At 34.6% G+C, this 17,938-nt stretch overlaps 1 protein-coding gene across 3 annotated transcripts in view; it reads left to right on the forward strand.

The window, feature by feature from the left end:
- AKT3 (AKT serine/threonine kinase 3) overlaps window positions 1-17,938 on the forward strand; it is a 344,608-nt gene that overhangs the window by 291,703 nt on the left and 34,967 nt on the right. For all 3 annotated transcript variants that reach the window (XM_049776508.1, XM_049776506.1, XM_049776507.1), the window contains one exon: window positions 7,327-7,414. In XM_049776508.1, coding sequence (XP_049632465.1) covers window positions 7,327-7,414 — 88 coding nt within the window. The remainder of the gene's footprint in view (window positions 1-7,326; window positions 7,415-17,938) is intronic.

Genomic DNA, 17,938 nt, shown 5'->3' on the forward strand with positions numbered 1-17,938 from the left:
GAGTGGAATAGCTGGATCGTATGGGAGCTCAATTTCCAGTTTTTGGAGGAATCTCCATATCGCTTTTCATAAAGGTTGAACTAGATGGCATTCCCACCGACAGTGAATAACAGTTCCTTTCTCTCCACATCCCCGCCAGCTTGGCCTATTCTCATTCTTTGTGATGTGTGTCAATCTCTGTGGCGTGAGATGGTACCTCATTGTTTTGATTTGCATCTCCCTGATGATTAGTGATGTGGAGCATTTTTTCATCTGCCTTTTGGCCATTTGTATTCTTTGACAAAGAGTCTGTTCATTTCTTCTCCCCATTCTTTGTTGGGATTAGATATAATTTTCTTGTAAAGTTCCATCAGTGCCTTGTATATTTTGGATATTATCCCCTTATCTGATGGGTATTGGGTGAATAATTTCTCCCACTCAGTGGGTAGCTCTTGTATCCTTGCCACTATTTCCTTTGAAGTGCAGAAGCTTCTCAGCTTAATATATTCCCATCTGTTTATCTCTGCTTCCACTTGTTTAGAGAGTGCTGTTTACTCCTTAAAGATGACTTTAGGCTCAATGTCATGGAGTGTTTTATCTATGTGTTGTTCTATATACCTTATGGTTTCAGGTTTGATATCATGGTCTTTAATCCATTTGGATTTTACCTTCATACATGGTGTTAGCTGGGGATCAAAATTTGCTTTTTTGAAAGTGGCTAACCAGTTGTGCCAACACCACTTGAAGAGGCTTTTCTTGCTCCATTTAAGATTTCTTGCTGCTTTATCAAAAGTTAGATAATTGTATGTGTGCAGAACATTCTCTGAGTCCTCAAGCCTATTCCTCTGATCTGAGGGTCTATCTTTATTCCAATACCATGTTTTTGTTTTGGTTTTTTTTTTTTTACTAACTATTGCTTTGTAATACAGTCTAAGGTTGGGGTAAGTAATGCCTCCAATATTCCTTTTCCCAAGGATTGCTTTAGCTATTCAAGGATGTTTACTGTTCCAAATGAATTTCAGAAGTGTTTGATCCACTTCTGTGAAGAATGTCATGGGTATCTTTAGAGAGGTCACATTAAATCTGTACAATGCTTTGGGGAGTATTGCCATTTTAATGATGTGAATCCTGCCAATCCATAAAAAAGGTATATGTTTTCATTTCCGTGTGTCCTCTCTTATTTCTTGGAGCAGGGATAATTTTCTTTGTATATATCTTTAGTCAAGTTGACTTAAAGATATTTGAGTTTGTGTGGCACTAATGTGATTGAGTTTGTTTACTTCATGTCCATTTCTTCCTTATTGGTGTGTGTAAAAAGGCCACTGATTTTTGTGTGTTAATTTTTAGTTTACCACATTGCTATGTGAATATGTTCTTTCTAGAAGCTTTTTTTTTTTTTTTTGGTTTTTGGGCCACACCCATTTGACGCTCAGGGGTTACTCCTGGCTATGTGCTCAGAAATCGCCCCTGGCTTGGGTGGACCATATGGGACGCCGGGGGATCGAACCGAGGTCCTTCCTTGGCTAGCGCTTGCAAGGCAGATACCTTACCTCCAGCGCCACCTACCCGGCCCCTCTAGAAGCTTTTTGGTAGAGTCCTTAAGGTTTTCTAAGTAGAGTATCATGTCATCTGCAAACAGAGCTTGACTTCTTCCTTTCCTATCTGGATGCCCCTAATATCTTTTTCTTGCCTAATCGCTATAGCAAGTACATCCAGTACTATGTTGAATAACAGTGGTGAGAGAGGACAGCCTTGTCTTGTACCAGAATTTAGAGGAAAGGCTTTTAGATTTTCTCCATTGAGGATATTTGCCATTGGCTTGTGGTAGATAACCTTAATTACATTGAGAAAGGTTCCTTTCATTCCCATCTTGCTGAGAGTTTTGATCAAGAATGGGTGTTGGACCTTATCAAATGCTTTCTCTGTGTCTATTGATATTACCATGTGTTTGTTTGTTTGTTTGTTTGGTTTATTGGCCACACCCGTTTGATGCTCAGGGGTTACTCCTGGCTAAGCACTCAGAAGTTGCCCCTGGCTTCGGGGGACCATATGGGATGCCGGGGAATCGAACCACGTCCTTCCTTGGCTAGCGCTTGCAAGGCAGACATCTTACCTCTAGCGCCACCTCACCAGCCCCATGATTTTTATTTTTTGTTGTTGTTGATTTTATTATGTTGCTAGATTTGCGGATGTTAAACCATCCTTGCATTCCTGGGATGAAACCTACTTTATCATAGTGAATGATCTTGATGAAGCATTGGATCCTATTTGCCAGGACTTTGTTGAGGATCTTTGCATCTGTGTTCATCAGGGATATTGGTCTGTAATTTTCTTCTTTGGCAGCATCTCTGTCTGGTTTTAGTATCAAGGTGATGTTGGCTTCATAAAAGTTATTTGGAAGTGTTCCTGTTTTTTCAATTTAATGAAAGAGCCTGACCAGGATTGGTAGTAGTTCCTCTTGAAAAGTTTGAAAGAATTCATTAGTGAATCCATCTGGGCCTGGGCTTTTGTTTTTGGGCAGACATTTGATTACCGTTTTAATTTCCTCAATAGTGATGGGAGTGTTTAAATGTGCCACGTCCTCATTCAACCGTGGAAGGTTATAACAGTCCAAAAATTTGTTCATTTCTTTCAGGTTCTCATGTTTAGTTGTATAGAGTTTCTGAAAGTAGTCTCTGATTACCCTTTGAATCTTTGAAATATCTGTAGTGATCTCTCCCTTTTCATTTCTGATACGGGTTATCAAATTTCTCTGTGAGTTTTGCCAATGGTCTATCAATCTTGTTTATTATTTCAAAGAAACAACTGCTTTCTTTGATCTTTGGATTGTTCTTTAGGTTTCCACTTCATTGATTTTTGCTTTAAGCTTTATTTCCTGCTGTCTCCCTATTTTTGGTTCCTTTTGTTGATCATTTTCTAATTTTATAAGCTGTGTCATTAAGCTATTGAAGTATGCCCCTTCTTCCTTCCTGATGTGTGCTTGCAAAGCTATAAATTTTCCTCTCAGGACTGCTTTTGCTGTGTCCTATAGGTTCTGATAGTTTGTGTCTTCATTGTCATTTGTTTCCAGGAAAGTTTTGATTTCCTCTTTAATTTCATCTCGGACCCACTGGTTATTCAGTATTAGGCTGTTTAACTTCCAGGTGTTAAAGGTTTTTTTCTTGTCTCTTTGTAGTTCACGTTTAAGATATATATATATAAATCCATATTATTTATATATATTTATATATATTATAATATTATGTAATATATTATATCATATATTATAATATACTAATATCAATATATAATATACAATATATTTATAATTATAGTATTAATTATAATTATATACAATATATTTATATATTATTATTCATGTCTATATATGTGTATACATATGTGTGTATATATATACACACTAGGACTCTTTCTTCCATTTCTCTTCTCAGGCCTAGTATATTTTTGTTATGTTTTAGTCTGGTTAACATCAAGTGTTGACAGGGTCGTGTTAGATCTCCCACATTTATTATGTTATTATTGATATCCTCTTTGAATGGTGTCAATAATTGTATTAGATATTTTTCTGGTCTCTCATTGGGTGTGTATATATTTAGTAATGTGATTTCTTCCTGTCACACATATCCCTTGATTATTATGAAGTGTCCATCTTTGTGCCTTACAACTTTTCTGACTTTAAAGTTTGTGTTTGTGTTTTTGTCCTTTGATATTATATTAATATGGCCACCCCAGCTTTTCTAAGGGTGTTATTTGCTTGGATGATTTTCCTCCAGCCTATTTTGAGTCTATGTTTGTTCTACCTATTCAAGCGCCTTTTCTGTAGGTAGCAGAAGGTTGGATTCATCATTTTTGATCCATTTCGCTACTCTCTGTCTCCTAATTGTGCATTTAGTCCATTGACATTGAGGGAGATGATTGTCATGGGATTTATTGTCATCTTTGTGTATAAGTTTGGTGTGTCTGTTGGTCTGTCTTGTCCTAAAGTAGACCTTTCAGATTTTCCTTTAAGGTTGGTTTTTGCATCTGTAAAGTTTCTGAGCTGTTGCTTATCCGTGGAGCTATGTATTTTTCCTTCGACCCTGAACATGAGCCAGGCTTGGTGCAATATTCTTAGTGAAGCATCCATTTTTTTCAGACTTTCACAATATTCCACCACTGTCTTCTGTCCTTGAGAGTTTCTTCTGACATGTATTTTGTAAATCTTAAGGATGCTCTTTGAATGTAATTTCAATCTTGCTGCTTTCAGTATTCTATATCTGTGGGATTCGTCGTTGTGACTAGGATGGATGGGTCTTGGGTGTTTTTCTTTGGGTCTCTTTTATCTGGTACTCTTCTGGCATGCAGGATTGATTGCATGCAGTCTTTAGCTCTGGGAGTTACTTGTGATGATGTCTTTTACTGTTGATTCTTCCTGGAGATCTCCTTCCTGGGCCTCTGGGACTCCAAGGATTCTTACGTTGTTTCTGTTGAGTTTGTCCAAGACTTCTATTTTCATCTGTTTACATTCTTTGAGTACTTTTTCCATTGTCTGATTGTTTGCCTTAAGGCTCTTTTCCACTCTCTTGTCCTGTATGGAGTTATTCTGCATTTCATCTTCCAGTTCACTGATTCTTTCTTCGGCTTCTGTTATCCTGTTGTAGAGGCTTTCCATTGAGGTTTTCAGTTCAGCTACCATGGTTTTCGGATTTGTTGTTTCAGTTTGGCGTTTTCTGATTACTGTCTTTGTGTTCTGTTCAGCTAGAGCTATGTTTTCTTTGATTTCTGAGGATCCTCCATATTTCTATTCTAAACTCCTTATCTGAGAGATTAATTCGATGGTTGGCATTTTTTGGGTCATCAAATTTGCCATCTTCATTTAATATTTCTCATGTTGGCATGCGTGTGGTTTTATTCTATGTTTTATGGTGGAGTTCATTTATTAGAGATTCATGCGCCCAACCTGCTCAGGTGTTATTTTAGGACCCACAGTGCTCATGAGCCCTCAGTAGTGGCATTGGCAGTAGAAACCTGGATAGGTGTCCGGGGCACCTCAGTCTTTCTGCTTTCTTCACGGATTGGTCTCAAACCCGAGTAGCTCAGACACCCACAGTAAAGATCTTGGCGACCTGGACTCACCCTGTTCTGACTTGTCCCGGGCACCTCAGTCTCTGCTTTCTTCAGGGATTCTGTATATGTGTGTGTAGGGGGCGGGGGGTTGGTCTGAAACCTGTACCACTCAGGCACCCACATTAAAGAGATAGTTACCCAGACTACCCTGTTCCAGCCTGTCTCGGGCACATCCAACTCCATCTCTGCTTTCTTCAGGGATTCTGTGCTGGGGGATAGTGTCAAACCCTCGCCTCTCAGGCACCCACAGTAAAGATGATGCGACCTGGACTCACCCTGTTCCAGCCTGTTCCATTCACCCCTGTCTCTGCTTTCTTCTGGAATTCTGTGTGGGGTTGGTCTCAAATCCATGCTGCTCAGGCACCCACCAGATCAGCTATTCTGTCTTTTTTGACCTATGTTTTGAGTCACTCAGGTTAATAACTTGAAATGTACTTTTGCAGTAGGTTTCAAAACATCCAAACAACCTAACATTGTACAGTAGGATTTGTTATTTTATTTTGTAGGTTGTTCATATTTAGTAAAATAGTAAAGAAATATTATTAGCTAAGATTAAAAATGTAAAGTTTATCAATCTTTCTGTTACAATGTGAATAAGAAGGGAATATGAATAAATATTCTCCTACTGTGGAACATTAAATGCCCAGTAATGAAGTTTTTCATATAGGTACAGACAAGTTAAGTTCTTAATTATGCCTCTCCTGTAGCATTAATTTTTTCTGCTTAAATAAAATGTCTGCCATATTTATCTTTGTTTGGAAATAAAAATTAACAATTACCTTGAGAAGATAATGGTGTAAGGTACAAGTAAAATAGCATATATTTTTAACTTTATTCCCAAATTTTTGTATCAGTAGAATGCATAATAAATATCCTGGTCTGGTATATTATTGTTATACAAGACACATATCATTCCTAAGCATGAACAAGTTTATAAAGATTTCTACATCAAATTTAAATTTTAATAGATTCTTTAATATTCTTTTCTTCACACCTTGCTTTTATTATTGGGGGTACTTTCCTTCTCTTTTCTTATTTCTTTCCTGTTCTTTTCCTTCTCTCTTATCCTTTGTTGTGACTAGTATGCAATATATGAAACAAAAGTAGCTATTGGAGTGATAGCACAGCAGTAAGGCATTTGCTTTGCACACAGACCCGTTTGAATCCTGGCATCCCACATGCTCCCCCGAGCCTGCCAGGAGCGACTTCTGAGCACAGAGCCTGGGGTAACCCCTGAGCACCGCAGACTGTGACTCAAAAACCAAAAGAAATGTAGTCAGAAAAATACCTCAGTTTCAGTTTCAGTTAAATTTTATTTAACTGAGTCTGTCTTCAAAGACAAAGGGGAAACTTTTCAAAGTTTCAGTTTATATTACAACTAGCATAGTATGTTTATACAACTAGCATGTTTAATGGTATTTCCATAGGTTAGCAATGAAATTTCTACAAACTTTTTAAGGTTTATATAATTTAACTTATAGAAACTCATTATTATAATAACCATAAATTATTATTAGCAATGTTCTGTTAATTTTTCTGGCCAGTTATTTCAACACTTTTAAATATAAAATGATGCATTTTGACTTGAGACACCCAATTTGGTTGCTGGATCTCTCACTGATAATATTTACCATTTATTTTGGTAGCTGCTTACCTATATTTATTCTTCTTTCCTTCATTCTTCCTTCCCTTCCTTACTTCCTCTCTCCCATCCTTTCTTTCCTTCCTCCTATTTTTCCTTCCTTCCTTTTCTCCCTACTTATTTCCTTTTCTCCTTCCCTCCATTCCTTTTTTTCCTTCTTTTTCATGAATCAAACTGGTTCCTTATATATCAAGACAAGTGTCACTACAACTGAGCTATATCTCTTGCCCAATAATACTATTTCTAATCCTTAGGACAATACACAAAACTAGATTACTATATCACCAAACTGTGTTCTCTCAGCTCCACAGATGAGACAACTGAGATTAAACAACTTCTTTTATTGTCAAGCAGGGTTGGATGCCTGCTTCAGATTAGTCTCTAGAATCTGTGCTTAAATACTATACTTTACCTGAGACTCATACTTATTTATAACATTCTAGTGAAATAAGTTTTTAAAGTAAGTTTTTTTATTTTATGGTGATTTATAACAAAACCTACTTTTCACAGAAAAAAAATACATTTTATAAACCTTTTTTACTATGCTCTGGCTCCAGCAAATGTTTTAGACTCATTTAATTTTATTTCTGGCCTTCTAGCCTTGGTGGAGGACCAGATGATGCAAAAGAAATTATGAGACACAGTTTCTTTTCTGGAGTAAACTGGCAAGATGTATATGATAAAAAGGTATGTTATCTTTAAAACATAGTGTTTTTATATTTTGCCTAAAATTAATTTATAGTAAATATTTTAAGTAAGTAAATTTAATAATACATTGATATTTTCAATTTTCTCTATTTAATTGAGTATTGAATTTCTTAACAAAATATTAATGATAATTTTGACTCCCAGAATGAAATGTTACTCATAGTAAAATAATGTCTCGTCTCTTTTATTGTCATAATTATTTGTTAGTTTGCTTTTTTATTGTTTCCATAACAGGTAAAAATAAAAGCACTAATGTTATTCTTAAGGAAAAATCAAATATTTATTATATATAATATAAATATTTATAAAATATATATTTCTGAGGTGTTTTAGTTTTAAGGTGAGAAATTCAGGTCTATTTATACAAATTCTCACTTTCAAAAGAAATTTAAAGCTTTTTTTAAATTGTGAAAGACTTAGAAATGCTCAGGAGCTACTTAATACTTAGAGTCATTTCTTGTGATGCTCAGGGACTTTGTAATACTGGGGATGGAAACTCAATCCATTGAACTAATTACTAGCCAAAGTAATTTATTTGTAACAACGTATATTATGTGACAAAATATTACATTATTTTCCTTATTTGGGACATCTTTCTTTTTGAAACAACTATAATGTTCACAAAATGAAATGTGCTTAATATGTTTGAATGTATTATATTCTGCTTATTCATCGTCATTACTACTGTAAATTCTATATAAGTACAGAGAATCATTGTGTGTATACTTAATTTTTGTTGATTTCATTTTTATCTAATTATTTCATTTACCATTTCAAATTATTCCAGAAAAATACTAAAGTTTCTTTTCTGGGGTATTTACATTAGTGTTTTTTCAGTTAATCTCTAAGAAAATGATACAGTAATATAGGAGTTAGAAAGCTGATTAATTCATAATTAATTTTTTATTATAGTACTAAAAGGGAATACCATATTTTGAAACATTTCTTATTACTCACTGCTCATATTATTAACACTCCTTTAAGACCTCTACTTAAAATTTTAATTGAACTTTTGTGTCTTGATTCTAACTATGTATAAAGCACTGTGCTAAGCTTTGTATTCTTCTAAACATTATGAAAATTATGTCATTATTAAAATTCTCAATGTTTATTATTTTTACATATCTAATACATGTCCACTTTGTAAAATTGATACTATTTATATGCATAATACCCCATACATTGCTTCTAATGTGTTCTGCACTCTAGTACACAAGAACCTGGAAATGAAAGAGATTTTGTTATGTCTCCCGAAATAATCCATTGTGAGGCTTTTTGGTTTAAGAATTCATAAAAATTTCTTTCTAAGGAGGACTCAGTCAAAATAAAGAGGCAGAGGTGGTTAGAAATGAAAGAGGATTTTTCTTTTGCAATCAATAATGGAGCGTTAGATGGACCAGAGTTAGGACAGGTAATACAGGTAGGGCACTTTCCATGTATACAACAAACCCACTGTCAATCCCACCATCCTATATGGTCCTATGAGCCCTGCCAGGAATAACTAACGTAAAGAGCCAAGCACAACCTCTGAACATTGTCTGGTGTGGTCCCAAAATGAAACAACAAAATTAGTAGAGTATCAGAAAGACAAAAAAATATACTTTGTACTTTAAGTATTGTACAAAGATATCCATTTTGGTTTTCATCTAATATAAATGGTTGTCGTGGCATAATAATACATTCCCATTTCCCAAAACAGCAGTGATGGAGTAAAATTTCTGAGTTTGCCCCATGCCCAAAGCTTGTGGAAAGCTAACTTGTAGTGAATGGTATTAGAAGTACCTTGGGGCTAGAGTAATAGCACAGTGGTAGGGCAATTTGCTGTGCATGTAGCCAACCCCAGATGATCCCTGGTTCGATTCCTGGCATCCCATTTCCCCTTAGCCTGCCAGAGTAATTTCTGAGTATAGAGTCAGGAGTAACCCGAGTGCCGCCAGGTATGACCCAAAAACAAAAAACAAAAACAAGAGGTACCAGCAAATAGGACAGAAAAAAGGAGATGCTAAAACTTATTTCTATATGAAACCAGTTGATTAAAATGTATGCTACTTATTATGAGCAAACATACAGGATAAGTTTTCCTGCATAAAGAATCACAACCACAAAAACATTACATGGTCTTCATCAATAGTAGTTCATCAAAGACTGGCACTCATAGTATTCTATATATCAGGTAAGACACTAATGTTCTCAGTCAGATCTGAGAATATATATATATATATATACGTATATATATATATATACACAGAAGGGTAGTGGTATTATTGGGACACCTTTGAATTTTTCAATATATTTTAAAGTCTGAAAAGATACACTTAGATATATTGTGATTTGTACCATATCACTTATAAAAAAGGAAACGTATGGATGCTGATTCAGTGGGGGTTGTTTTTTTTAGAATTTAGATATAATTCTGGTGTTCCTATAAATTATGAGGTAATTTATGATTAAAAATAATTTTATAGAACCTTATGACTTCAAATTTTTTAATTAGTAAAGTGCTTTTATCACTGTTTTATAATACACTGGAAATTTGGAAATTTTATAATTCTATTATTAAATTAACAATTAATTATTAAATTGACATTGATATTCTCTGTATAGTTTCAAATCTAGAGTTGAAGACATTATGCAAAGACGATGGTATCTTTAGGGGAAATCTAGATGCTTACCTAAGCAAAATTAGAAATGATTAACTATCTTAATTTTGAACATCTTCTTGTGCTATTTTAAAGAACACAGCCACTGACATGTAGAAATCCTTATTCTTGATTTGCTTCTGTCTTCCTGTGTGGAAATGGTCATATAATTATATGTTTACCATGCCATTAAACTGCTGTATTTTTTGGCAGATTGTGAATATATATAAATATTGTCCGTACAAAGGCTAGCTGGAGAAGTGATTGATTTCAGAACTGGAGTGAGGAAAACTAGATGAGCCCAAGAGGTTTTTGTTTTTATTTTTATTATTTTATTGAAACCATTGTGATTTATGAAGTTCTTCATAGTTAGATTCAGACATACAGTGTCTCAGGGCCAATCCTACCTATCCAGTGTCTACCTCCCTCCACAAATGTTCCCAAAGTCCATCCGATGCCACCATTCTCTACCCCACAGCCTATCAGCATAGCAAGCCTGCCTGTTTTTTTTTTTAATTTGAGTTAATTTTTTAATTTTAGTTGTTAAAGATTGGGTCTCACATTTTTATTGTTGTTGACTCTGACTTGGATATTTGGTTCTGTCCTTTAACACCACCAGTGCACCTGAGAACTCTTACCCCTGTCCTCCATCCTTTCAATTTGTGTTTTTCCTCTAATTTCTTTCCTTCACCTCACTATACTTGGGGCCAAAGGTGTCAAAGATAACTCCCATTTAAACCTACATTTCTTCCCTGGGAGTTTTGTGGTTCCAGAAAGTTCAACTAGAATGATAGAAAGGGGCAAAAGCCCCACTGCTACACTATTGCTTCAGCCCCCATTACTGATTTTTCTAACATGTAGCTTTCTACTGCAATACATAAAGTTGTTTGGATAACCATAGAAAATATTAGTAGAGATATAATACTTCTCATTTGTCAGGTTAAGAAAGTTCCCTTTGAGGAGCCAGAGTGATAGCACAGCATGTAGGACATTTTCTTTGCACACAACTGACCCAAGTTCCGTCTCCAGCACCCCATATGATCCCCCAATGTCTGCCAGGAGTGATCCCTTAGCACAGAGCCAGGAATCGCCCCTGAATGCCGCTGGGTGTGGCCAAAAAAAGTTCCCTTTGATTCTTAATATGCTAATTTTTATCTAGAGTAGGTAGTTTGATTTTATTAAATACTTCTTTCTGCAACTATTTTGAATGAATTATATGGATTTCTACTTTATAATCTATTAAAATTAATGGTGGATTACATTGATTTTCTAATGTATCTTTAACTATTCAGCAAGGTTGTACTTCATTGTGACATTTTACTCTTAATACTATATTATATATAATATATGTATATATTGTATATATGTGTGTATATATACGTATATATTGGTTTGGGGGCCACACCTGGTGACATATGGAATGACATGGATTGAATTTAGGCATGCAAGGCAAACACCCTACCCACTGTGCTATCACTCTGGCCCCTTTGATATGATTTTCTTAAAAGACTTTTGCACCTTTAAGTTATGAGTGCCCTTAGGGTGTCATATTCTTTTTTTGTTTTTTGGTGTTTGTGTGTGTGTGTGTGTGTGTGTGTTTTGGTTTTTATGCCACACCCAGTGACGCTCAGAAGTTACTCCTGGCTATGTGCTCAGAAATCCCTACTGGCCTGGGGAACCATATGGGATGCCAGGGGATTTAACCAAGGTCCATCCTAGGTTAGCGTGTGCAAGGCAGACGTCCTACCGCTTGTACCACCACTCTGGCCCCAGTAGTCTTTCTTTTTTAATTTCAGGATCATCTTTGCCTTTTAAAATTTAGGTGGCCATTACTCTTTCCTCTTAAAATGTATGATATTTTTGTATAGAATTTGTATTATATGGTTCTTTTATCTTTGGTAGAATTTATCTGTGGAGCAGTTCATCCTGGGATTTTTATCTTTGTTTTGGAGATTTTGTAATTATGACCTTTATTTTTCTAATATTTTCTCATCTTTTCTTCTTGAGTTTGCTCTGGCATTCTATTTTTAATTTATCATAATTATAATAAACTTACTGTGAGATGCAACCAAAGTCAGAAGACAACACTTAGGATGAAAAATGGGGGTGGGGTAGGGAAAACATAACCTCTAGAATCAGATTGGAAAATAAACATTCTACTGATATATTCTGAATGAAAAACAGTCATTTCTAATGATACCAAAAAAGTAATTTCCACTATTTCTTAGTATTGTTTTCTTTCCCTAAATTATACAAAGCACCATGATTTACTGCTATGGCTAGTTTGGTTTGAATGTGTTAGAAAGCCTCTTTGAATTCTCCTCTAGGAAAGTGAATATATGAATAGCGAAATATGAAATAACCACACAAGGTTGTGTAGGAGAACTATGTCCAGCTTTAATGAGAATAATCAGGGGTATACGTGGGAAATCTTGCCAGTCACAGTTTTTTTATGATAAGAATGTTCTCCTTAATTTCTTTGCAAATCACAATATATTTTTCTGGTTAATGCAGGCTTTATCAGTTTACATAGTTTGATCTACAAAACAATTTGCATGGCTCTGAGTGGTATGCAGACCTGATGATAGATACATTTCAAGTAAGAGTCCAGAGAAAGTGAATTTGAACATCTCAAAGCAATTCCTGTCCTGCTAAGCCCTAGATGTCAATTCTGATGTAAAATATTCTGCAAGGATCTAGGTTTTTCTGTCAAATGTCCTTTTCCTGAGGGAATAGGTTTTTGTATTGAGACAAATAAAAGAGACAAACTTATCTGAGATGCGAATCTATACTGGTAAAGTTTTTTCAACAGCCCTATGCTATTTACTGGCCAAATGGATGTAAATTTTGAAGTAAAATTAATTAGCAAGTCACTCAAAGTCTCTTAGGGTTGTCCCAGAGAAAAACATTTTTCTGTTTGAATCTGTAGGGCATTTTAAAAGACAGTGAGGAATAAAATTTTTGAGTATCATTTGGTGATGAATTTTCTAGGTAAAGAAAAGTTTTATCAGGGATATATTTGCCTGTATAAATCCTTGTGTTTGGAAGTAAAAGTTCAAATATATACATACTTACTACAGCAGAAGGGAGATTCATATTTGGGCCAAATAAATGTTTGTAACTAAGCATGAGGAATATCACCCCCACAATCAGAAATCTTGGCCAGTCATTTGTTCTGAGGAAAGGTTTCTCGGCTGGCCTTCAGATGAGACCTATTAGATTGTTATGGTGATAATTTACTAAACTATTCATAATTGAGTTTTATATATACAGCATTCCAACACCAATCCTAGCACCAGTGTCAACTTCCTTCCATCAGTATTCCCAGGTTTCTTCCTGTACCTGTCCTGGCCCCTTTTTTGCCATCTTGACAGGCAAGTTGGTTTTATAAAAATTTTTAGGCTTTGTTGTAGGTTTTTTTTTTCAAATTTGGGTCACATGATTGCACTTGATCTTAGCCAAAACATGTTCACTGTCTTCCCGTTTTTTCCAGTCTTAATTTTTATGACTTCCTGTTGTTACTAGCTGTAGTTTAAAATTCGTAATCTCTTTTTTCTTCAGAATCAAGTTATGAGACAACAAAGTACATAAAACATGGGAAAAATAAAGAGATAATGTCACCAAAGAAGACAAATGGATGATCCACAGGCACAAGAGAAAAATGTTTACTATCATTTAGTTTTAGGAAGGTGAAGTCAAAATAACAATGAGACTTTACCTCACAGTTTGAGTTGATGAATGAAGAGATAAGAAGCAGTAAGACTTAGTAGAGATATAGAGAGAAATGAACTCATATACTGTTGACAGGAATGTAAATTGGTCTAATCTAATCTCTATGGAAAATAGATTACTGAAAATATTTATTAAAAAAAACAAATTTAACACATGACAAAAATTATACTGTGAGATATTTATTCAAAAAAAACAGAAAACTAATTAAAAATATTCATATGTTTTGTTATTGTTAATTAGGATAACCAAAATATGAAAATAACACTGTGTTCAATGACATGAAAAGTGAAAATGGAAGGCATCATGCTAAGCAAAATAAATCAAGAGATGATTTTACTCATACATGGGATATAGAAGTAAATTTAGCAAGGGACCAGATAAAGTCAAATATAAACAATATAAATATAAATATAAACATAAACAAACTCTTGGACTCTGAACATAGAACTGAAGTTATCAGAGAGAAGTGGGGAAAGAATGAAGAACTGGACTCTGGTGCTTTAGTGATTAGTATCATGTGATAATAGATTTTTAAAAAGTGTGAAATTTACCCTTAGTACATACTGCCTTTTAAACCAATGTTACTGCAGTGAAAAATAGTTAATGGGATTTAAGACTATGATTCAAGTGTGAAAAGAGCAGACTTGAAAGTGCAAGAATTTAGTTCAATCCTAGGTACTACTTTTATCATCCTTACCCCTGGCACCCTTGGGTATAGTCCTGTCCCTCCCTTAGCACTCTGCAGAATGGCCCTGGAAGCTTTCAAATAGCACTACTAATTAATAGCTTTTTTATCCAATCAAAAGTCTAGGTGTAGGTGGCTTCATCTGTGTTTCCCACTCTCTTCTAAAAATTTAATAAAAACTTAATTTAAATTTAAAATTTAAAAATTTAATACTGGGCCCGGAGAGATAGCACAGCGGTGTTTGCCTTGCAAGCAGCCGATCCAGGACCAAAGGTGGTTGGTTCGAATCCCGGTGTCCCATATGGTCCCCCCCGTGCCTGCCAGGAGCTATTTCTGAGCAGACAGCCAGGAGGAACCCCTGAGCACCACCGGGTGTGGCCCAAAAACCAAAAAAAAAAAAAAAATTTAATACTTTTTCAACTATGATGGGTAATAATAGTGGGAGTGGAAGTGGTGGTTTGTGAAGACAGCATTACTGATTCTAAAACCAAACAAGAAGATATCCGAAACTGCAAACTATTGATCAAGACTGCTGATGACCATAAGTGTCAACTCTAAAACATGATGAACTGAAATCACAATGCATTTAGAGTAATACAGATCATTGATAAAATGGGGTTTCTTCTAAAGTAAAAGGATCACCAAAGCTATAATTTGGTGTATTAAATATATTAAAATGCATTTTTATATTAAAGCAACAAACTAAAATGAAATACTGAAAAATCAATTTACAAGGACTTCAAATAGAAATAAGTATCTAGGGACCGGAGTGGTGGCACAAGTGGTACAGCATTTGGCTTGTACGTGCTAACCTAGGACGGATGCGGTTTGGTCCCCCAAGCCAGGAACAATTTCTGAGCGCATAGTCAGGAGTAACCCCTGAGCATCATCGGGTGTGTCCCCAAAAAACACAAAATAATAATAATAATAATAATAATAATAATAATAATAAGGATCTAGTAATAAAATTTAAAAGGGATTGGAAATTGAGAAACTTGTACAAAAGATGACAGTTACTGTTCAAAGAAATAGATATAAGGAATTGTAAAAATGTTATATGCGCATAGATTGGAAGAATAAACATTGTTAAAATGAGTATCCTACAAAGCATTATTGTGTAGATTCAGTATAGTCCTTATCAAAATCCTAATGACATTGTTCAAGAAACTGGAAAATCACACACAAATATAACTGAACAACAGTTCTGAGACAATAGAAGAATGGAAGCATCACATTCTCTAATCTCTGTCATTAAAAAGCTACAATAATTAAACAATGTAAGATTGGATCTTACTGCATTCTTTTTACTTTGATTGGACTTAGACAGAGCCTTATGGATATATTTGTATGTATTGAAAACGATGCCAGACCCTGACTAGAGTACTGATCATTGGAGACTTGCAGTGAAGTCTTCCTTGACCTAGTCATCTTTATCCTCATTATTATACTGTAAACCACAGTCCTAAAGATGTTTTCCCATTGTTTTCTGTACATCAGTGTGTTCCATTGTATGTTCCTCAACTGTGCTTGCCCACCATTTCCCCTCATAAATATGTACAAGCTTTCTGAAGAAGTTCTAAGTCTATATAGAAAACCTATGCAATCCTATGTCTGCCAAGTGTAAAAGCAAGTCTTCAATTAACTGAAATTCTTCCCTTTGAAAATTTCTCTATTGCCTAAGCTGGCAACCATTCTTTCTAACCCTTTTTAAAACAAAATAAAACAAAACAAAAACAAAAAATAAAACAAAACAATGAAGTTTTACTTCCTAGTAAAAAAATGTATAGATGTGTATATATGTGTGTATATATATATAAAAATATATATATATATGATTGAACTAAAGTGATTTTCTACATAGTACTGGAATAAGATAAAATATCCAAACATAAAGAGTAAAACCTCTTCAGTAAGTGGTGTTAAGGAGCCAGAGAGATGACACAGCAGATAGGACTCTTGCCTTGAATGCTCTGACCTGGGTTTAATTTCTACCTTGCCATATTGTTACCAAGGCTTGCCAGGGGTGATCCCTGAGCACAGATCTAGGAATAAACCCTGAGCACATAATGCAGCCCCAAAACTAAAATGAATGAATAAATAAATAAATGTTGTTGCTGGAAAAGTTGTGTTAGATGCTCACATTACAAAATAATGAAACTGAGGACTGGAGCGAAAGTATTGTATGTTGGGTGCTTGCCTCACATGCAGACCTGACATCCCACATGTTCTCCTATGTACTGCCAGAAGTAATTTCTGATCAGAAACTAAAAGCAAACCAAAATCATGAAACTGAATCTCATTCCATGCACAAAAGCTTATTCAAATTAGATTAAAGACCTGGATATTACACAGAAACTCATAAAAATAAAAGAAAACACAATCAAAACATTTCACAATATTGGCTTCATGATTTTTTGCAAATTCTAATCTAATGGCATGAGAAAGAAAATAAAAAGTGATCAAGAGGTGGGGAGACTGGGCAGATGACCCCAAGAGCTAGAGCTTTCCATGCGGGAGTCCCAAGATTGATCTTTGATACCTCCTAGTTCTCCAGAATTGCCAGTGTGAGACACCCAAACACCAAGCCAGGATTAGCCACTAAGTACCTCTATGATCCACCAAGCAAAATTACATGACAATCATTGATATTTTTAATATCTCTTTTATCTCTACTCTAGTTTTTGTTTCATTTATTCTGCTGACTCCTAGCTCTAAATCCTCTTCTTTTTTTCATTTAAGTTTGGATTTGTTTAATTTTGGCTGTTTTTATTTCCTAAGGTCTTTCTTTCCTCTGCCATTTTTTCTGCTTTCCATGGGTTCTAATAACTCATGTTTAGCTTCATTTGTCTTCATGTATTTCTTAATTTGTCCTTTTATTAGTTTATTTTTTCAATAATTATTCTATAGCATGTTTATCACATGGTTATTTTTCTGACCTTTTGATTTATACCATTGTGAGATAAATTATTCTTGCTATGATTTAAATATTCATATATTTGTTAATACTTATTTTATGTCCCAACACGAGTGCTTTTTGAGAATTTTTTCATGTATACTTTAGATTAATGTGTTATAATGTTAGTTTAGGGTCGAATGCTCTATAAATATCAACTAAGTCTACATTATTTTATTTTATTTACATCATTTATTTACATATTTATTTACATTATTTTATTATAGCAAGTGTTTTCTTAAAGATCCTCTATCTGGAATATTTTTCCTTATTCTAAAGAAGGATTTTAAGTCTTCAACTATTATTATGCTGTGCTCAGAATTTTCTCTTTGGTCTATTAATATTTGCTTATTATATATTTTGAAGCCCCCGGTTGCATTTATATATATTAACAAGTCTTTATTGTATGATCCCTTGTCATTCATCCTATCTTCATCTTCTGTTACCATTTTCCTATGGAAATCAATTTTATCTGATAGATGAATACTGGTTCC

Source organism: Suncus etruscus, chromosome 7 (assembly GCF_024139225.1).
Source record: "Suncus etruscus isolate mSunEtr1 chromosome 7, mSunEtr1.pri.cur, whole genome shotgun sequence".
Lineage (NCBI taxonomy): Eukaryota > Metazoa > Chordata > Mammalia > Eulipotyphla > Soricidae > Suncus > Suncus etruscus.